Source organism: Schistocerca cancellata, chromosome 2, assembly GCF_023864275.1.
Source record: "Schistocerca cancellata isolate TAMUIC-IGC-003103 chromosome 2, iqSchCanc2.1, whole genome shotgun sequence".
Taxonomy (NCBI): domain Eukaryota; kingdom Metazoa; phylum Arthropoda; class Insecta; order Orthoptera; family Acrididae; genus Schistocerca; species Schistocerca cancellata.
In genome coordinates, this window is record NC_064627.1 from 536,406,983 (window position 1) to 536,429,700 (window position 22,718).

The 22,718-nt window shown below is 40.2% G+C and overlaps 1 protein-coding gene across 1 annotated transcript in view; it reads right to left on the reverse strand.

Moving 5' to 3' along the window:
• Positions 1-7,890, reverse strand: part of LOC126162084 (serine hydroxymethyltransferase) — a 40,746-nt gene extending 32,856 nt beyond the window's left edge. Inside the window, exons 1-2 of the mRNA XM_049918358.1 lie at positions 7,501-7,890; positions 7,165-7,403 (exon numbers count right to left, since the gene is read on the reverse strand). Coding sequence (XP_049774315.1) covers positions 7,165-7,364 — 200 coding nt within the window. The 5' untranslated portion in view covers positions 7,365-7,403; positions 7,501-7,890. The remainder of the gene's footprint in view (positions 1-7,164; positions 7,404-7,500) is intronic.
• Positions 7,891-22,718: the final 14,828 nt, after the last annotated feature.

Sequence of the window (22,718 nt, forward strand, 5' to 3'; positions counted from 1 at the left end):
GACAACAGGCGTGGCCAAATTGGTTGTGCAACAAAAATCGAAAGACCCTGGAAGATCTCAAAGATACCAGGAAAACAGTCACAAAAGCAATACGAACAGTCCGTAAACAACACGAAGACAAAAAATTGCAAGACATAGAAAATGATTTCAAGAAAAACAATTCCCGAAATTTCTACAGAGTAGTCAAACAAAAATTAACAAAGTACTCTCCTCCATCACTCCAGTTCAAAAATGACCATGGGGAAATTGCTCATACCAACGCCGAAAACTGTGAAATTCTTGCAAAATACTTTTCTAAATTACTGAATTGTGAAAAGCCTGCAGAAAAATTTGAGTTCCATCATACACAACGAAACCCAGATTCAAAGCCACCAAGTTTACAAGAGATTAAAGAGATAATTCAGTCACTGAAAAATAAAGCATCAGGAGAAGACCAAATCCACGCAGAATTATGGAAAAATGCAGGAGAAAATCTTATTTCAAAACTCAAAGAAATTATACATGAAATCTGGAAAACTGAAAAAATCCCCACAGATTGGAAGACTGCAATCATACATCCTCTGTACAAACAAGCAAGTAAAACAGACCCTAACAGCTATCGTGGAATCTCTTTATTGTCATAACATACAAAATTCTGTCTAAAGCCCTACCAAACCGCGCAGAACCTCAGCTGGATTCAAAACTAGGCGAATACCAAGGTGGGTTCAGAAAAGGTCGATCTTGCGTAGAACAAATCCTTAACTTGAAAAACTCAATGAAATATTTACATAGTACTTCAAACAAAAGTTATGTCATCACGTTTGTCAACTTTAAAAAAGCATATGACAGTATAGACCGAGAATCCCTTTTTGAAGTATTAGCAGAATTTGGACTAGATCAAAAGACAACAAACATCATAAAAGAAACACTCACGGAGACCAAACCCAAAGTAAAATTTATGGGAGAATTGAGCACAGAATTTGAAATAGACACAGGAGTACGACAAGGGGATGTACTGTCCCCAGTGCTCTTCAATTGTGCTCTTGAAAAAGTTGTTAGAGAATGGAAAAAAGCAGGTGCACCAGCACACAGACTGGGACCAAGACATAAGGGCATAGAATTACACTGTTTAGCATTTGCTGATGACATGGCACTGATCGCACAAGACATTACCGATGCACAGAAACAGCTAGAATTATTACAAGAACAGGCAGCTAAAATAGGATTACAAATTTCATTTAAAAAACAAAATTTATGACTGACGTCCAAGATGCACCTTCTGATCTCAAAATTGGTAATAACTACATCTCTCGAGTAAAAGAATTTAAATATTTAGGTGAATGGATTGCAGAAAATTGTAATGAAAAGAAATCTGTCAGATCAAGAGTCCAGAAAATGGAGACGGCATTTCAGTTAACAAAAAACATTTACAACAAAACGAGTCTCTCGTGGAACTGCAAAATACGACACTACACAACAGTAATTAGACCCGAAGCTCTCTATGCATCTGAGACGCTAAATCTTCAACACAGAACACTAAAAGAGGAATTAGAAGTGAAAGAACGTAAGATAATGAGGAAAATCCTAGGACCAAGAACTAAAGATGGAGTACATTATCCAAAACCCAATGCAGAAATATATAAAAATATCTCCAAAATAATAGACACAATGCGCATGAGAAGAATCCAATTCGTGGGGCACTTAGAAAGAATGGACTCAAACAGGTTAACGCACAAAATCCATACATTTTTAAAGAACTAAACTACAAGACCAAACTGGTACAAACAGACGGAAAAAGACCTGAGAGAATTAGGGTCTCCAAATCTACATGATAGAAATGAAATCAGAAAAATCACAAACACACGGGGTTTTGAGGAAGAAGAGAGAAAAACTAACCGACATACATGGTCTACGTAACGAAAGCTAGCTCATTCGTTGTTTATGAAGGAATACTGGGCGAAAAGGAAGGCCAACAAATGTTGATTACGCGTGGTCCTAAGTGATCCATCCGCGAAGACAAAGAAGAAGAAGAAATTTTGCTGTGACACAGTTAGGTAGTTTGATATTTGATCATAAGAACTTTTTTTTTTCCCAGCAGCGGTGAAACTTTTGCTATTTTGAGAACATCTGGAAAGACACCAGTTTCTAGAGAGAGGATGAAAATTTTTGCCAATGGTTTTGCTATGTGGTGAGCACATGCTTTTAATATGAAATCAGGTACTTCATCAAGGCCACATGGCATTTTATTGCTTAAGGATTTCATTTTACTTATAATTTCATTGGAATTTGTTTCATTAACATACATAGAGGCATTTATGATCACTAATTTGCTGGAGAAACTTGGGACTGATCCTTTACAGTTTCTAGGATGGGGTCTTCAGCTAGTGAAGTGAAATATTCATTGAGTTTTTGAGCACTTTCGTGTTAATGACACATTCATGATGGATGAACGAATGAATGCAGGAATGAACCAACCAATGAATAAGTTCAGTGAGGCTCTGCAGTTGTCATCTGAAAGAGGACAGGTATGCTACTGGGACATTATAGTCATATTCATTTTTGGATACAGCAGCAAACCCAATATTTGGGTTTAATATCCCATAGTGGAGGCATTGGTCGCAGATAAGCACAATGAAGAAGATGCTAAAATATTAAGCTTTCAGACAAAATCCTTCTGAAATAGAGAAACACACACACACACACACACACACACACACACAAATGGCTACTGTCTCCAAGCACTCCACTGGGCTCCAGCATATGGAAACAGTGGCCACGTGTGTGCGAGTTGTGAATGTGTTTTCTATTTCGAAAGAAGGGGTTTGTCCTAAAGCTTACTATTTTAGCATCCTTTTTCATTGTTCATATGTGATCCAATGCCTCCACTATGGGATGAGTAACAATCTGTCCTCATTGTTGTTACTCCATCTAGACTTTATACTGTGTGATGATAACTAAATTCTTTGGTTTCAGTATACAACATGTTCCAAGCAATCATCTTTCCTTGTTAATGGATTGACATTTCCACAAACAAGATGATCTAGGTCACCATCCACAAGACCTAAACAAAACACAATTAAGGAAAGAGATGAATGACCTCTAGAACTAGAACATACAAACAAAGGCACCAAATACTACATCTATGAAACATACAATACTGAAAATCAAAAACTACAATAATGATGCTTGTTGTTCACTATACCATGTACATTTACCTACCAACTGCAATTCAATTGGCAGGATCATCCACAAAGTTACCAAAGGCTTGAAAACTTTACAACATCAAAAATGATGACAATCTTCAAAAAGTCACAAAGAAAAAAACTGTTTCATTATAGAATTATTGAATCAATCAGTAAGACAATGAAGAACCCTGTTGTTCAGAAGTATGCACAAGCAGTAATAATCCAGAAGAGTATGAACAGAGATCTAATAGTTCCCAAGAGCTACAGACCACTCTGTCTTCTGAGCACCTTAAGTAAAGTACAGACGCTTTCACTATGCAGTGGACTTTAGTTCCACAGGGAACTGCGTGGCCTCAACCAGAATCAATTGGCTTCTGAATAGGCAGATCTGTTGATGGTGGAATTAACTGCACTATCAGTGTTATGGACAACTGTAGCAGCAAGTATATCGTAGGTATTCTGGTTGACAGTTTGGATGTATTTGACAACCTGTGGCTGCCGACAATTTTTGCCCACCTAGGACAATTACATGTCCCAAGATGTTTGTCCCAGAGCTTCCTAGATTACTGTGAAGGGTGCACCATGGAGTGGGGCACATCCTCAAGCAATATCAGTGAAGTGAATTATTAAGAATTGATCGCAGGGGTCTATACATGAACCAGTTTTCTGAGACCTTACTCCCAAGCCATTGCTAGCAATTCTGACCATGCTTAGGTGTCAGAAGAAATAGCCTATGCTGATGACATATTGGCTATCGTGGCAGAGATCTCTAGAGCCTGGCTGGAAAGAAAAGTGTGTGAAATGCTTGCTCACATGTAAAAGTGGTCCCCACATAATAAATTAGAAATTGTGGCTAATAAGACTGCCTACCTGCTGCTCAAAAGCCAGCTCCTCCGACTCGCAAAATACTACTTTGACTATTGGGGGAACTCTTATACTATGCAGTGGGGTACATAAGTACCTGAGTGTACACATGCACAAGAGGAGTAATATTCACACACACATCTTGGGTATGTCAGAAAACTACCAAAGTTTTGCATAATTTGACAAGACTAAGATCATTTTATAACAGCTTATACTATCATGGTGCAATTTGCACCACTGCCATACAATCTGCTGCCAGCATCTGGACACAAACCGTGATATAACATACAAGTCAGTCCTAAGGTGCACACACAGGAGTGTGCTGCTGAGGCTGACTGGAGCCTATGGGACAACACTGGTGGAGGCACTATTAGTCATATTAGGCACATACACAATGAATATTACTGTCAGATATGGAAGGTCTCTCCACTGGCTTTGCAAAGGGAATGTTCCCAAGGTGTGAAAAATAATGGGTCAGGAAATAATAACCAAACGAGAATTAAAATTATGTGAAGCATGTGAGTGGCAAGGAGACACGGTTGCTATCACAACAGGTTGCAGGGTATATGGTGTACTTCTAGACATCAAGAAGAGCATTTTTATGAGCTATGTAAATGCGTCTAGAGGCCTGTTTCACTGCCTGACAGGTCACCAATCACACCTTGAATATTTATATGGGATAAAGAAATGTCCAATAAATATGTGTGAGTGTGGCAACATCGGTACACCAGACCATATTGTACTAGAGTGACTAACCTACAAGAGATTTGTGGACAGGCATTGCTACACTAAGTAACAGTGTTAGAGGCAAAGATGAATGGCATCTAATAAATGAGGCAGGAAATAAAATGTCTGGGAGGGAACTTAGAAAATATTTAGAGTAGGAGAAACCCAAATGTAAACGATAATGTTGAAGTGCGTATTGCGAGTGAGTCAATGAATTAGTATTATCGAGGATTCACTGACTCTGAAATTAATTTCCACAAGAGGACAACCAAAAGCAGTGAATATTTGACCAACAATGGGACAGCTGTGGCAGAACTGAAGGAATGAATGGAAAATTATATGTGGCTTAATTTGGCCTCCCAGCAACAGCAGGTTGCAGGGTGGTAAATATGTTAGGCTCCATTAGTTGGCTCTACTGGGATTACAGACGATGACACCATCTCAACTCTCAGGCCATCTCAAGGCTGATGCATGGTGGGGTCACAGTTGTTTGGGATGGTACTGGTCACCTGGAACTCCATTTCTAGAGATTTAGCATGCTGTCCCTAACACTCGAGACTTCATTCGCATGAGTCTTAGATGTAGAATTCCACAACAAGGGCATCCCAAAGAATATGTCTTACTTAACCATGATGTTTCCCAATGGTTAAGATTAGGAACTGAAAGTAAGTAATCTGCTGTGATGGTAGTGCAGATGTTCAAATAATAATCGTTATGGTTTACGGGCTGTGTGTGTTTTTCCTATTCATTTAATATTTTCTAAATTTGCTATTTCCTTTAAGCTTAATTTCATTAATTATCAAAAATGCTTAAATCAGAGTTATTGAATTGAATATTAATAATAGTTACATCCAACTTTCTGTGGCTTTGTGAAAATACAACCTGCATTTGGTTCCAGTTAGCAGGTATTGAAATTGTAAGCAATAATAAATAAATGTTTTATATATCTACACAAGAAAGTAGACCAGATGCTACTAAGTCATTAACTGAGAGCTACTATATGAAAATGGGACCTTAATGCCGTGCTCATACTGTAATAAAAGGAGTATTGGAAATGCTTCACAAATCAGTGTGACCTGGAAGTACACCTAAAATATAGTTAAGTAGTTTATTTATTACATAGTTCATTGATTTCGTGTTCTGTACATCACACATATGATATACATTACTATATGTAATGTGTCAATTTAACAAAGGATTGCATAGGCAATTTTTAAAAATATACTGTATTTTTAAATGGCTACCTTCCACCTCCTTAAGCCTACAGTATATATATTCAAGAATTTCACTATGATACAGAATGAGTTCGTAAGAAGAGAGATTTAATCTAAGCTGAAAACACTTCTGTTGTCTACCTGACATTTTATTTCCTTGGGCAGATTATCAAAGATCATGTATTTTACTCCTTTCTGTGCCAAAGTTATTCACTAGTGAGAAGTGCAGATCAGTTTCCTCCCTTAGTAGTGTTCACAAGAATCTCTATTCCTCTCAAACTGCAACTTATTGCCGACAACAATAATTTCATCTGTCAATACATGTACTCTGAGACTGTGGTTACCATTTCCAATTGCCTTAACAGATGTCTGTAAGAAGTATGGGTGTACATCAACCCGACACCAAATTCTAATTCCTTTCTTCTGTGCAATGATTAATTTACACCTAAGTGAGAAGTAACCCCAGAACATTATCCTGCAGGTCATCGGTGAATGATTTATTTGTCCCACATCTGCAAATGGTTCTGATGGCAAAAGTAACTCAGTCTAACCGTACCCAAAGATCTACTACGGGGTTGTTTTCCATTTTATATTTTCCATCAACAAGCACATCAAAAAATGAAAGAACTCTGTACCTTGTTAATGGCTTTTACATTTGTGTAGTGTATTAATAGGAGGTATGGCATTTTTCACAGTATAACACAGGGTAAGAGTTATGTAGTGGATACCCACTGCATTTTTCACAGTTAAGTACTTTGTATACTGTTGAACATAACTGGTATCAAAATACCCGTCAGTGTTGCCCATTATCTAATATACATTTTCTGCATTTGCCTTGCTATTTTATTAGTTTTTATGGTGAAAAGTGCATAAAATATAGCAAATTGAAGATACTAAATTTAAACATGTTGCTAATGTAAACATTAGGCTGCGCTACAGGTTAATCTATTTGGGCAATCTTCCTTTTTTTTTATTCATTGACTTCACCAACATACAGCCAAGCTGTCATGTTTCAACGTAACCTAAACCTCAGGCTACACTGCAGATCAGTCTGTCATTACAACAAAGATTTTGTGAGAAGTATAGGAAGTTCCAATATCAAACTCTAACTGAACACTGGATGAGCTATGTATTTTTCCAAATGCCACTCTTAGAACACAAGGCCAGAATAAAGTGTGGCGTCACATAAACGGTACCTCTGCCCGGGCAGGCCCTCCGAGTACTTGTTGTGCAGGCACGAGCTGAGGCACTGCAGCACGGGCACCGAAGTGAAGTTCTCGGAGGCGATCATCTCCAAGCCGGCCCGCTGCCGATCTTTCTCGTTGCAAATGATCTCGTACAGCTCCGGGTCTGCCTGCCCCAGGGTCTGGTTCATGAACGACGCGTCGCCACTCATGTTTGCTGCGGCTTTCACTCTACTGCTGACTTACCAGTTCTGCAAGTTAAGAGATTAATAAACACCGATCAGTAGTAAGCTTTGGCCAGGGTGCTGTGTTACATTGCCACACAACCATTAGGCACCAAGTACTAACCTCGGGCAACTGAATGTGGCTCCGCCTGTGCCGTCCCGTTACGTGCAATAACTAGTCTCCCCAATCAAGAGTTACGGCCGTCTACTACACCCCCCGCGGATGTTTTCGACACGCTGATAGTCCTGACAGCTATCTGCTAGGCCAAAGGGTTCTGCTGATAACCCCTGTATGACGTCCAGAATGCTGCAACAATACTTTTATCGAAGTGGATTTGTCTTATGTAACTCACGCGACGCTGCCAATAACACCGGATGATTAAAATGCTAATGCAGGGATTTTCTGAGCCATCTGTCTCGCAGTCGCATTACTGAAACGAACGCAAATCACAGCATATACACTGCTGTTCAGGACACAAATTACCGTTATGCACACTTCGTAAACAGGCTAATAAATTTCATTAAAGTATTGGTATAATTTTTATATGAGTCTCCTTTAATACAATTTCCCGCCTATGACATGTGCTGATATGTCATACCACAACACCGTGCAGAAAAACACCAAAGAAGCTTCACGAGGGAATATCAAATTATCATTTACGATTTCAAAACGTAGGCGTAATAAGAAACTTAGAAGTACAGACTGTTGATGCTGTACATTTGCACGCTTTCCACGAGTTCTCAATCTCACAAAGTTCACAGTCTTCGCGAACCTTGTTTGTAATGTGCTGTTCAGTTACATTTCCTTGCAGAAGTTGCCGAAGTAGACGTTTACTTTTTGTTTGAGACAACCTGTTGCTCAGTTTGTTTGTGTGTGCAGCTACTCATGTTCTCGTTTTTTGTGTTTACTGTTGTGCATGGGTTCTCTTGTTGTTTTTGTTACGTACTTGTAGTATGTAACTTCGTGGTACTCTTGTTGTTTTAATACGCGAAGCGTCGTGGATGTTTATTATATTTGTACCACCTACGCCATGTCTGCTAATTCTATACTGAATTAGTGAATAATAAAGGAAATAATAGTTAAGATGTTATCTTTATCCTCTGTAATACATGACTAATTTCAAAAATGCAATTTACTTCTGAAAGGGATCGGTTGCTAACTTTGTGCGAGTACGTAAAGACGAACCCTTATAATACGTCCCATCATTCCTTTTTTAGTTTTATAAGTCTATGTGCCACTGATGAGCACAGTTCTCAACCAAATTGTATGCCTCCGCCTTTTCAACAAAGCAGTCACTGTAAAAACTAGTTTTACTCCGGTACTAAAGCTCTGCATACCATACATGCAATTACGATGTCTTCCGTTCTTGTCGTCACCTGTTGATTTGCCGCTGTCACATCAGTTTAGTTTGTCATATGCAACTGTCCCATATTAGTTCCAGTATTAGGGAGCAAAGAAACTAACACAGTTAATCAACAGTTAGGATGTCATTTGTATACTGATAGTTATTCGTGTAACTTCGTAGTGCAACTACTGTGAAAAAAAAATAAACTCATTTCAGGTGTCTGTGACCACACAAAACTATAGATTTAAATGTCGAGACACCTTACTACATAACTGTAGCAGACATGTAACATCAGATATCCAGTGTCATATGATTATGTCAATTCCATTCGGATATTACATGCTCGTATTTTAATTTTCTTCACCACCCCACCCCACCCCCTCCCCCAGCCCTCACTCGCACTCTATCCTTTCAAGGTACACGGAATACCCTCCAGCCTTATAGAGTCTCTCAAAGCTAACAACAAAGAGGCATTCATTCAAGCTTCCTTCTGGGATGTGGAATGAGTCCAGGTATGGATTAACGTGAGACAGGGCCATTGACACTTAATCTGCATCCAGCATGAACAATCACGCTGTTCACATCTCTGCCATTTGTAGTTAATTGAGTAAATTTGTAGGTAACCTGCTGCTCTGAAAAAGCTGCTGCATTCTGTAGCTAGCAAACTTTTCAGTGCCAGAATCCAGATTTTCAAATAATTCTGTAGAAAGAGTTGCAGATGAGGCATGTATTTAGTTTTCTATTGAATTGGTAAGTATTCCCCATTATTTACGTTGTTAGGTGGGAGAGTATTGAATATCTGACCAACAAGGTTCATAACTCCATCCTAAGCTCTAGAAAAGGAGGCAGGTTTAGATGATTATTTTTGTCTTGCATTGTGACTGCCTTCACAGTTCACTTGAACTGGTTTTTACTTCATGCTGTGAAAACCATTGAGGAGTAATTGTATTGGGAAGTAAGTGTAAGAATTCAAAACATGCTTCACACAGTATTTGTACTGATCACTTCCGGTGAATAAACTCTATTTTAGATACACTTTCCTGAAGATAATACATAGGACAATGAAGTGAAGATGAGCCAACATACTTGTTTTCAAGACCACACAATGAGAGATGCTTCTAGAGTCATAACACATTGAACTGAGTTTCTTGATTGACTTATCTGTGTGTTGAATCCATTTTAACATGGTAACCAGTTGCACTCGCTAAGAAATTTTACGCAGTGTATTTTGTTTAGTATATGGTGATTAACGTCTACTTTTGTTGCTAACAGGTCATTTCTCATTGTTTGGAATTTCATGATGTGAGCCTTTGTGAGCTTATGGCTTAAACTGCTAGCTGTGAATCACTTGTACATGTCTACAGCTATCTTTGCTGTTTATTCTGTGGTTGATTTTAGACCCTCAGTTATTTTGCTTGTGTCATAACCAAACATTACATTTTCTGACTACCCTTTAATGTTATTGCAACATCATACATGTTGGTTAGAAATAAGACTGGACCAAGAACCAATCCTTGTGACACCCCATATGTTGCATTCCCCCATACTGAGGTGAATTTTGTGACAATCAAAGGTGTTTTTTTAGACCATAGCATCTTGATAATTTTCTGTGAAGAATCCTTTATGAAAGTGAAGCTGAGAGGCAATTAACAAGTTCTGCTCAACTATAAATGAGTCAGTATTCTACCTTACAGTAGTTTTTCAAACACTTTTTAAAAGACTGGAAGAAGTGATAGGGTCTATAGTTTTGTAATAAGAGTTGGTTTGTTTAGCTTCAATTTTGCAGACATGTTGTTAGGTCAACATATGTAAATTTGTTGGGAAATACTACCACAAATGTTGACCGACTAAGATAGCTTAGTAGTAATCCTACCAAGTCAGCATAAGATATTAATATTGTACTAGAAACAACATTATAACTAGCATTATTATTGCCTTTTCACAACTTTTTAGTGACTGATGACTTCTGTAATCTCTTTAGGGGCAGTATTTTAAAAACTAATGTATGTTGGTGGCATGTGCAGTGTCTGCACAAGTAAACCTGGTGCATCTGCATTTTGTTGTTAATTAGCAGCTGCAGTAGTTGCAGGCACAGCAAAGAATATTTCATGGAGTTTGGTTGGAAAGTTTCATCAGTTGTGCCAGAGTCATTTTCTAAGGGCTCAATCACACTTAGATAACTATGTTTGTTTTAATTTTAACAATATTTCCAAGTCCTTTTTGCCTTGTTTTTGGAGAGTTTTATTTTTTAGCGTGGCATAGGAGTTTTCTTTTTTAATGAAAGAGTGGTGGATTTTACAACAGTGGTGGTAACGTACCTTCAAATCTTAATCACCACTCATTCCCCAAATTACATAGAGCAATCTCTTCTAGCATAAGATACATTAATCCCAGGAGTTACTCATCCCTTATTCTTGCTTATGTCCTGCTTTCTCTGATTTGTTTTATGAGAAAAGAAAACTTGAAGTGCTGTAGGAATAAGTTTAAGAGAAAGTTAATTGTTCCATCAACACTGACTGATTCATAAATTTCTGCCCAGTATTCGCATAATTTCTCTCCAGACACTGTTATCAAGTCATGGCTTATGATTTTGTGATATGATACTTCCCATCTATGATGTATAACCAACTGAGAAGTAATTTTTATTGTTAACTTTTGACCATCATAGTCAGATAAATCATTGAGAGCTCTACTGCTAAATCACTGCATGTTGCTGCGTCTAAAAACAAGCTGTCAGTAGCTGTTGTACTACATCCTTCAATCCTTTTGGTGATTATACGGTGGCGAATAGTTTAATGCTGGACATCAACAACTCAGGGTGGCCCTCTGTCAGAACTATCTGATGGAAAGTCAACAGTGTAGCGTTATGTTAGACTGTATAGATGAAGGTGATTCTGTTAAATTTTCTGATATGCACGACATAGACTATCTGCTGAAAATTCAATCAATCCCCTCATTTTCCTGGGTGGATGTGAGACGTTCACATTGTTTGTGTTTGTTTGTGAGGCTTGTGCTGTTTGATTGAACACATTAAATGCATTATCTGATCCTTGGCTTTGTCCAAGCTCCCGTATTCTGTACTAGTAGTCCAAACAACAAAGGAAAGTTAGGGGACTGAGCTAGATGGCGCAGTGGTTAGCACACTGGACTCACATTCGGGAGGATGACAGTTCAAAACTCATGTCCGGCCATCCTGATTTAGGTCTTGCATGATTTCCCTGAATTGCTTCAGGCAAATGCCCAGGGTGGTTCCTTTGAATGGGCATGGCCGACTTACTTCCCCATCCTTTCCTAATCCAATGGGACCGATGACCTCGCTGTTTGGTCCCCTTCCCCAAATCTACCAAAGTTGTGGAAAAAAATTAATGTAGTCATAAGTTTTTGTTGAGCGATAAATGAAGTGTCAGGAACAACAAATTAAAAATCTTGACCAGTAGGATATGAACAAAGAGGTGGGAAGGGGAGACAATAAAAGGTGAGGTTTTGTGTTTTTCATGAATAATGCAACAACCACAACTTATAGTGGAAATGTTCCCCATACAAAATTTCCTACAAAAAAGTTCCTATTCATTTTTATCTGTCATTACGAAATGCCCAGGTGAGTAGCAACTATTCTTTTCATAATATTGTTAGTTTCCATCCTGGATTTTCCATTGTGTGACTTTATTTAGGATTAACAGTTTCCACACTGCAGAGGATGGAAAAATAGCTGATTATTAAAAATAGTGGTTTAATGGTATTAATTTAATGCTTATTGTTAAATCCAGTTGGTTAAAAACAAATATTAAATGTGTGTACCTCACATAAGTACATTAGAGCTTTATAAGGGATACGCTGTGTAACAGAATGGAGGGAGGTGGAGGTTGCAAGGGTGATGGAAGGATGGTTGCTAGACCCTGGTCATGCATTTCCCTCCATCATAGGTCTGCAGACTAGGGGCAAGCAGGTAATTCCCTATTCTTTCTACCCCACTACAGTACAGTATACAACTACAAAGTGTTTGAAAAACTTGTAGCAGACCTTACATTGTAACTCAAGCTTATAAATCACCAGCAACACAATGCACAGACCCGCCTGAAGCAAGTTTGTTTTCCTCTAACCATGTTAACACTATGAGGAATACAGATATGAGTTACTTATAATACTAACTCAAGAAACACATATGGACAGAATCTATGTAAATCTCTGCACACTGTTCTATGCTTCTTGAGGTGAAATTGGTTCTTAGTCATCATCATGTATGAAAGCTGTGGCATCACTCTGAAAGGCAACCTCCCCCGACACAAATGCTGCCTTGTTTTCAGTTTACAAACAGTCTATAACTCATGAGCATTTATGTGAATAGAGAAAATAACTATACTGAGCTTGTGTTTATATAGCTCGTTATTTTCAGTTTCTTAAATGAATTCTTATTTGCAGTTGTTAAATAAGTTATTGCATAAAAATGCTTGACAGTGGGGCTGTCAACTGTTTGCTCTACTGAAGTGCCTGTCTCAAGTGAAGCATGCTGCCAGTATGTATTCAACAATTTTGATTTCATTGCCTCCACTATCAATAGCTGGAATACTTTTCACAAGATGAGGTTATAAAATGCTTTATCCTTGCCGCATGTCTCCCAACACCAGAACAGGCCCAGAGGCTTAAATTGGCTCCCTCTGCAACAGAGGTAGGTCACCTAGGTGTTATGGAACTTCAGATATTTCAACACAGTCAAGCAATGCGCATTACAGCAGATTACTGTTCTAGATTCGAACATGGTCAGTCCCATTCCATCAGACACATTCACATCCGCCTTCAAAGACTGAGCGGGGTAGCACAGTGGTTAGCACACTGGACTCACATTTGGGAGGACGACAGTTCAAATGCCGTCCGGCGATACTGATTTAGTTTTCCGTGATTTTCATAAATCGCTTAAGGCAAATGCCAGAAAGGTTTCTTTGAAAGGGCATGGCTGCTTTGCTTCTCCATCCTTCCCTAATCTGAGCCTGCTCTCCATCTCTAGTGACCTCGTTGTCAATGGGACATTAAACACTAATCTCCTCCATCCACATTGAAAGATGTAATGTAGATTTGTGCTAAGTGGCTCTACTCGGTGCAGTCCAGTGGAATAGTTCAATGAATTCCTGAATGGAAGAGATTTATGTGGTCTACCAGTCACAGTAACAGTGAGAGAAGAGCAGCAACTTTTTGACGATTCATTAATTCACCAGCAAGTTACTACAGCATGCTTATACGGCCTTAAAATATACTGTCAATGACACGCAACACCGAGGTTCCACATTTACCAATCCAATCCCTTTCCCACCCATCACCACAAAGATCACTTACAACATCACGCTTCTAAATTATGCACTACTCAATCATTGTTTATGGGAACATATTCTACATAAAACCTCGCTTGACAACTGGAAATAAGTACTCAGTAAACTGAAAGTAACTCCACTATATAAACAAGAGCTCAGTAAAGTTATTTTCTCTACTTTCATAAGAGACTTGATAGGGAATGGTAGGGAGGTACAGTCTGTCTAAAAACTGAATAGCAAGCAGCGCTCATTGCAGGGGAAGTCATCTTTACCAGAAGAACAATGCAGCTGCCGTACAGGGTAACTGTGAATCAATTTCTCATTCAGCTATGTACAACAGAGTGCAGAGATTTATATAGATCCTGCCCATATGCATTTCTTGGGTTGGTATTGTAAGTAACTCAGATATGTATTGCCCGTAGTGTTAACACAGTGGAAATTAAAAACACTTCAGACATGTCTGCACACTGTTTCGCCAGTGATTCATGAGCTGAGGAGCAGAGAAAGGCCCACAACAACTGTGTGAAATACACTGTAGTTTTTTCTTGTGACATAGTGTAGTAGACAGAATAGGGAGTCACCCACTCGCCATTCAGTTTGCAGACCTGTGAAGGAAGGAAATGCATGACCAGAGTCTTCCGTGCTACCTTCCCTCACACTTCCCTCCTGTTACATCCACAGAACACATCTTGCTCCTTAATACAGCTCTTCTGCACTTACATGCAGTGCACACATTTAATATTTGTTCTTAAATAACTTGATTTAACAATAAACATTGAATCAATACCATTAAAACACGGTTTTGAATAACCTGTTATTATTCCATTCCTTGCAATCTGGAAACCGTTAGTCCTAGATAAAAAAAGAAATGAATAGAAACTTTTTTGTAGGAAATTCAATATATTTAGTTTTATACAGGGGACATTTTTGCTAGAAGTTGTGGTTTTTGCATTATTCATGAAAAACACAAAATGTGACCTACACACACACACACACACACACACACACACACACACTCTCTCTCTCTCTCTCTCTCTCTGCCCACCTCTATGTGCAGACTATACTGGTCAGGATTTGTAATATTTGTTCTTGGCATAATCTCCTACTGCTGTACAAAAATTTGCAGCTTTCCGAATTTCTCCTCTAATTGCCCTTATTTGGTCTCCATTGACTGGGCTATAGTTGCTGTTTCAACTATATCTACAATTATTCTGCAGTTTTGTCTTTCAGATGAATTTACACTAAAAATAAAAGGTATAGTGGACACAATGGTAATCAATGAAATAAAATGGATAGTGACTGGGCTCAGACCAGATACTTCCTTCAGTTAGCTGTGCAAGTAGCCTCATAAGTTGTGTTCTGTTATAATTTTCTGTATAAGCTACGTCTTCAACTTCTGATAAGCATTTTTAATCTTCCCCAACTGTCTCTCTCACAGGTTTGGTTAATAGTGTATTTACTTGGCTACTGTTCTCAGTGTCATTCCCCGTCCACTTGACTGTGAGTGGCATGTCAATGGTAGATCTAGGCATCCTGTACAGAGTGTACAGGAGCCAGGGAGGACTCTGGGTGTTGTACCGATCCCCCTAACCAACAAGTCTGAGGTGCTGTCTTTCACTGAAATTGAAAACGAGCCAGTGGGACTCACTTCACCTGTTTTGGGAAAATCTGTTTTGTCTTGTTTTAGGAGGAGGCAAATGCAAAAGGGTAGGTGTCTATTAATCATTGGCAGTTCAAACATACAGTGAATGATGGTACTCCTTAGGGAAATTGAGTTGATTAACTCTCTACTGTAAATCGATTTCTTAGGATGGATCTATATCCGGCAAATTAAAATCTCCACCCAGAACTTCCCGTCTTCAGACTGCTGCCTTGGAGTGTCGCGGCAGTGGGGAGTCTGGTGTGTCGCATGGTACACCCCAGGTATTACCTGCTTCACCCACTGTCCCTGCTGTCGAGACATCTTCGCAGGTACCAGGCACGGTTGGGCCACCCTCTCCCCAAGGGGAGTGGCGGGTTTAGCGGCGTTCGCGGCACACGAGGTGAAGGGTCAATGTGGAAGCTGGCCGTGTGGCATCGCCCGCTCTGCCTGTGAGTGGACATGTGGCCGCTCCTTCAGCAAGGTCCGAGCAGGCACACGGGGGGAGGGGTTTATTAGTTATTGGGAGCTCCAACGTTAGGCGGGTGATGGAGCCCCTTAGGGAAACAGCGGAAAGGTCGGGGAAGAAGGCCAATGTTCACTCTATCTGCTTGCCGGGGGGTCTCATCCGAGATGTGGAGGCGGCCCTGCCGGCGGCGATAGAGAGCACTGGGTGCACCCGACTGCAAATTGTTGCTCATGTCGGCACCAATGACTCTTGCCGTCTGGGTGCAGAGGTCATCCTCAGTTCGTACAGACGGTTGGCAGAATCGGTGAAGGCGGAAAGCCTCGCTCGCGGGGTGGAATCTGAGCTAACTATTTGTAGTATTGTTCCCAGAGCCGATCGCGGTCCTCTGGTTTGGAGCTGAGTAGAAGGCTTAAACCAGAGACTCAGACAATTCTGCGGAGATCTGGGGTACAAATTTCTCGACCTCCGCTATCAGGTGGAGAAATGTAGGGTCCCCCTGAATAGGTCAGGCGTGCACTACATGCAGGAAGTGGCTACAAGGGTAGCGGAGTACATGTGGATTGCACATGTGGGTTTTTTAGGTTAGAGAATACCCTCCCTAGGCCCGACAAGACGCCTCCTGAAACGCGGCAAGGTAGGAGTAGGCAAAATGCAATAGGGAATAACAATATTAATGTGCTAATAGTAAACTGCAGGAGCGTCTATAGAAAGGTCTCAGAACTGCTCTCATTAATAAACGGTCAGAATGCCCATATAGTACTAGGGATAGAAAGTTGGCTGAAACCAGACGTAAACAGTAATGAAATCCTAAACTCAGATTGGAATGTATACCGCAGAGACAGGCTGGACAGTGAAGGGGGAGGCGTGTTTATAGTGACAAGAAGTGCAATGGTATCGAAGGAAATTGACGGAGATCCGAAATGTGAAATAATTTGGGTGAATGTCACGGTTAAAACAGGCTCAGACATGGTAATTGGATGTCTCTATAGGCCCCCTGGCTCAGCAGCTGTTGTGGCTGAGCACCTGAAGGATAATTTTGGAAATATTTTGAGTAGATTTCCCCACCATGTTATAGTTCTGGGGGGAGATTTTAATTTGCCGGATATAGACTGGGAGACTCAAACGTTCATAACATGTGGCCAGGGACAAAGAATCCAGTGAAATTTTTTTAAAATGCTTTATCTGAAAACTACCTTGAGCAGTTAAACAGAGAACCGACTCGTGGCGATAACATATTAGACCTTCTGGTGACAAACAGACCCAAACTATTTGAAACAGTTAACAAAGAACAGGGAATCAGCGATCATAAAGCGGTTACTGCATCGATGATTTCAGCCATAAATAGATGTATTAAAAAAGGTAGGAAGATTTTTCTGTTTGACGAAAGTGACAAAAAGCAGATTACAGAGTACCTGACGGCTCAACGCAAAAGGTTTGTCTGAAGTACAGATAGTGTTGAGGATCAGTGGACAAAGTTCAGAACCATCATACAATATGCGTTAGATGAGTATGTGCCAAGCAAGATCATAAGAGATGGAAAAGAGCCACCGTGGTACAACAACCGAGTTAGAAAACTGCTGCGGAAGCAAAGGGAACTTCACAGCAAACATAAACATAGCTAAAGCCTTGCAGACAAACAAAAATTACGTGAAGTGAAATGTAGTGTGAGGAGGGCTATGCGAGAGGCGTTCAATGAATTCGAAAGTAAAGTTCTATGTACTGACTTGGCAGAAAATCCTAAGAAATTTTGGTCTTATGTCAAAGCGGTAGGTGGATCAAAACAAAATGTCCAGGTACTGAAACAGAGGATGACAGACTAAAGACCGAAATACTAAATGTCTTTTTCCAAAGCTGTTTCACAGAGGAAGACTGCACTGTAGTTCCTTCTCTAGATTGTCGCACAGATGATGAAATGGTAGATATCGAAATAGATGACAGAGGGATAGAAAAACAATTAAAATCACTCAAAAGAGGAAAGGCCACTGGACCTGATGGGATACTAGTTCGATTTTACACAGAGTACATGAAGGAACTTGCCCCCCTTCTTGCAGCGGTGTACCGTAGGTCTCTAGAAGAGCGTAGCGTTCCAAAGGATTGGAGAAGGGCACAGGTCATCCCCATTTTAAAGAAGGGACGTCGATCAGATGTGCAGAACTATAGACCTATATCTCTGACGTCGATCAGTTGTAGAATTTTGGAACACGTATTATGTTTGAGTATAATGACTTTTCTGGAGACTAAAAATCTACTCTGTAGGAATCAGCATGGGTTTCGAAAAAGATGGTCATGTGAAACCCAGCTAGCGCTGTTCGTCCACGAGACTCAGAGAGCCATAGACACGGTTTCCCAGGTAGATGCTGTGTTTCTTGACTTCCGCAAGGCGTTTGATACAGTTCCCCACAGTCGTTTAATGAACAAAGTAAGAGCATATGGACTATCAGACCAATTGTGTGATTGGATCGAAGAGTACCTAGATAACAGAATGCAGCATGTCATTCTCAATGGAGAGAAGTCTTCCGAAGTAAGAGTGATTTCAGGTGTGCCACAGGGGAGTGTCGTAGGACCGTTGCTATTCACAATATACATAAATGACCTTGTGGATAACATCGGAAGTTCACTGACGCTTTTTGCGGATGATGCTGTAGTTTATCGAGAGGTTGTAACAATGGAAAATTGTACTGAAATGCAGGAGGATCTGCAACGAATTGACGCATGGTGCAGGGAATGGCAATTGAATCTCAGTGTAGACAAGTGTAATGTGCTGCGAATACATAGAAAGATAGATCCCTTATCATTTAGCTACAATATAGCAGGTCAGCAACTGGAAGCAGTTAATTCCATAAATTATCTGGGAGTACGCATTAGGAGTGATTTAAAATGGAATGATCATATAAAGTTGATCGTTGGTAAACCAGATGCCAGACTGAGATTCATTGGAAAAATCCTAAGGAAATGCAATCCGAAAACAAAGGAAGTAGGTTACAGTACACTTGTTCGTCCACTGCTTGAATACTGCTCAGCAGTGTGGGATCCGTACCAGATAGGGTTGATAGAAGAGATAGAGAAGATCCAACGGAGAGCAGTGCACTCCGTTACAGGATCATTTAGTAATCGCGAAAGCATTACGGAGATGATAGATAAACTCCAGTGGAAGACTCTGCAGGAGAGACACTCAGTAGCTTGGTATGGGCTTTTGTTGAAGTTTCGAGAACATGCCTTCACCGAGGAGTCAAGCAGTATATTGCTCCCTCCTACGTATATTTCGTGAAGGGACCATGAGGATAAAATCAGAGAGATTAGAGCCCACACAGAAGCATATCAACAATCCTTCTTTCCACGAACAATACGAGACTGAAATAGAAGGGAGAACCGATAGAGGTACTCAAGGTACCATCCGCCACACACCGTCAGGTGGCTTGCAGAGTATGGATGTAGATGTAGAATTACACCAAGAGACAGAAAAGGATTCAAGCAGCTATTGAGGAAACAGGGTGCAACCAACTGCAGTTTGTGGCGCACTTTGGAACAAATGATGCCTGTTGTCTGGGCTCCAAAGTCATTCTTGGATCATTCCAGCGACTGGCAGAGAAGGTTGAGAAGACCAGCCTTGCGCATGGAGTTTCAACAAAGCTGGAAATTTGTGGCACTGTCCCCAGAACTGACTGTGGCCCTTTGATTCTGAGTCAAAATGGAAGTATTGAACCAGAGACTTGAATGTTCTGTGACAAGCTAGGCTGCGACTTCCTGGACTTGTGCCATAGGATTGAGAACTGTAGGGCCCCTTAAATAGGTCAGGTGTGCACTACATATCAGAGGCTTCTACTCAGGTAGCTGACTGTGAGTGTGGGGTGTACACAAAAGTTTTTTAAATGAGGTGACTCTTCATCCAGTCCAGATAACGATGGCTGTAGGAAACCCAGAAGTATCAGTGAAAGATCGAAAGATATGCCTCCCACAGGAGAGAGTATTAAAATCCTAATGGTAAACTGCTGAAGCATTTGTAACAAAGTGCCAGAGTTAGAAGCGCCCAGGAAAAGCAGTGAAGCTCATATAATACTAGGTACAGAAAGCTGATTGAAACCTGAAATTGATAACAGTGAGATTTTGTGGAAAAATTTAAGTCTATATCAAAAGGATAAGCAAATGAGAAATGGAGGTAGTGTATTTGTTGCAGTAGGCAAAAACTCAAATCCACCAAGATAGAAGTTGAAGCTGTATGTGAGATTGCAAGACTTAGTATCAGGGACGGGGATAAAATGATAATTGGATCCTTATATCGCCCACCAGACTTCTCTTGATGCAACCGAATACTTCAGAGAATACCTCAGATCACTTGTACGTGAAATCCCCAATTGTACTGTAATCGTTGGTCGAGACTTCAATTACCCAACAATGAACTGAGAAAATTCTATTTTGTCAGTAGTGGCCATGATAAGACATCCTGTGAAACTTCACTAAATGCCTACAAAAGATATTAAGAACACCACTCACGATGGAAAAATATTCAATCTAATGGCAACAAATAGACCTGATCTCTTTGAGGACATCCATTCGAAACTGGTATCAGTGACCATGACACAGTTGTGGCAAAAATGATTACCTAAGTACAAAGGACAACTAAAACAAGCAGAAAGATATATACGTTCAGTAAACTACAGGGTGGCACACGAAATGTGTTACCAATTGTTTCTTTCACAATTTACGACGCACATTAGATACCCTGCTGGGATCTCTACAGCAGTACCAGCAGAGCTTGGAAAAACAAATGAGTTATGAAATGACGTGTAATTCACAGTACTGCCGCTAGGAGCCAAGTAAGCAGCAATGGCTGACAACGGAAGAGTGACGACACAGCAACGATAGGCAATTGTGTTACTTTTTCACGAAACAAAAATCCTTGTTGTGACTCAGAAGCGTTTTCGACAACAGTTTAACACACAATGGGTCCCTTGCAAGCAGACCATCCACAGGTTGTACGATAAATGTGTACAGGAAGGAACAGTATTGGAAGCGAAGCGACTTCGGTCTAAGCCTGTTTGTTCGCCGGAGAATATTGAAGCGGTACGAGTTGCTGTACAGAGAAGTCCTGGGAAATTGTGTAGAAAGGCAGCAGTGCAACTGGGACATCCAGATGCTCCGTTCAATGCATTTTTAAAAGTGACCTCCATATGTACCCATACAAGATGAACTGTCCACTGAAGCTCACTGAATAACACAAGCACCAGAGACTACTGTTTGTTCAGTGGGCAGAGGATAAGAAAGAAGCTCTCAACAACGTTTGGTTTTCAGACGAGGCGCATTTTCATTTAGACGGTGTGGTTAACTAACAAAATGTACTCTTTTGGGCCACTGAAAACCCACAAGTGCTTCATGAACGACAACATTATGCTCCGAGGATTACAGCGTGGGCAGAAATTTCCGGTCACAGACTTATTGGACCCTTTTCTTTGAAGTAACTGTGAACAGCAAGCGTTATTTGAACACGCTTCGCAATAGCTTCATTCCACAGCTTCTTGCTACTGCCTTGCCCTTCAACACGCAGTGGTTCATGCATGATGGAGCAAGGCCACATACTGCAAACACTGTGTTGGAGTTTTTACACAAGCATTTTGACATGCGTATCATTTCACTCAGGTTTCCAGGTCGCTTCAATGACAGACAAAATTGGCCCCCCAATAGCCCAGACCTTAATCCATGTGACATTTTTCTTTTGGGGGTACCTAGAGGAAAAATTTTCCCGAAATGTCCACGTGATTTAATGGAGCTCAGTAGACTTATTCTTCAAGCCTGCAGTGAAATTACGGAAGACATGTGCCGTAGGGTAATCACTAACTTCAGTGTTCATTTGTAGGAAGTTAGGAAACAAAATGCTGGACATATTGAGCATGTGCTGAGTTAGAACAAATCTCCATAAACGGCTCTTCATTGTAGTATATGTTCCTTTCAGATTGTATTGACAATAACGTTTATATTCAAAAACAAAATGGTAACACATTTTGTGCGCCACCCTGTAGATAAAAATTCAGTAATGTCTTATGTCAATGACGAACTTGAAACTATCAGCACAGGTCAGGAACATGTAGAGGAACTCTGGCTCAAGTTTAAAAGAATAGTTGATCTCGCCCTGGGTAGATATGTACCCGGTAGAACAGTTCATTATGGGAGGGAACCTCCATGGAGTACATTCACTGTGAAGAAATAGAGATTGTTGTGTAATAGGTGTAAAATAAAGTGTAACACAATGGATAGAGAGAAGCTGAATGAAATGCATTTGGCTGTGGAGAGAGCAGTATGTGATGCCTTCATTGTCTACCATAGCAGAATATTGTCAAATGATCTGTCATAAAATCCAAAGAAATTCTGATCGTATGTAAGGGCTGTTACTGGCATCAAAGTTAGTGTCCAGTCCATAGCGAATGGGACAGGAACTGACATTGAGGGTAGCAAAGCAAAAGCTGAAAAGCTTAACTCTATTTTCAAATGTTCATTTACAATGGAAAACCTAGAGGAAAACCTACCAATGAAAAGAGTAATGTAATAAGTATTAGTGTTAGCGGTGTTGAGAAACAGCTGAAATCATTAAAA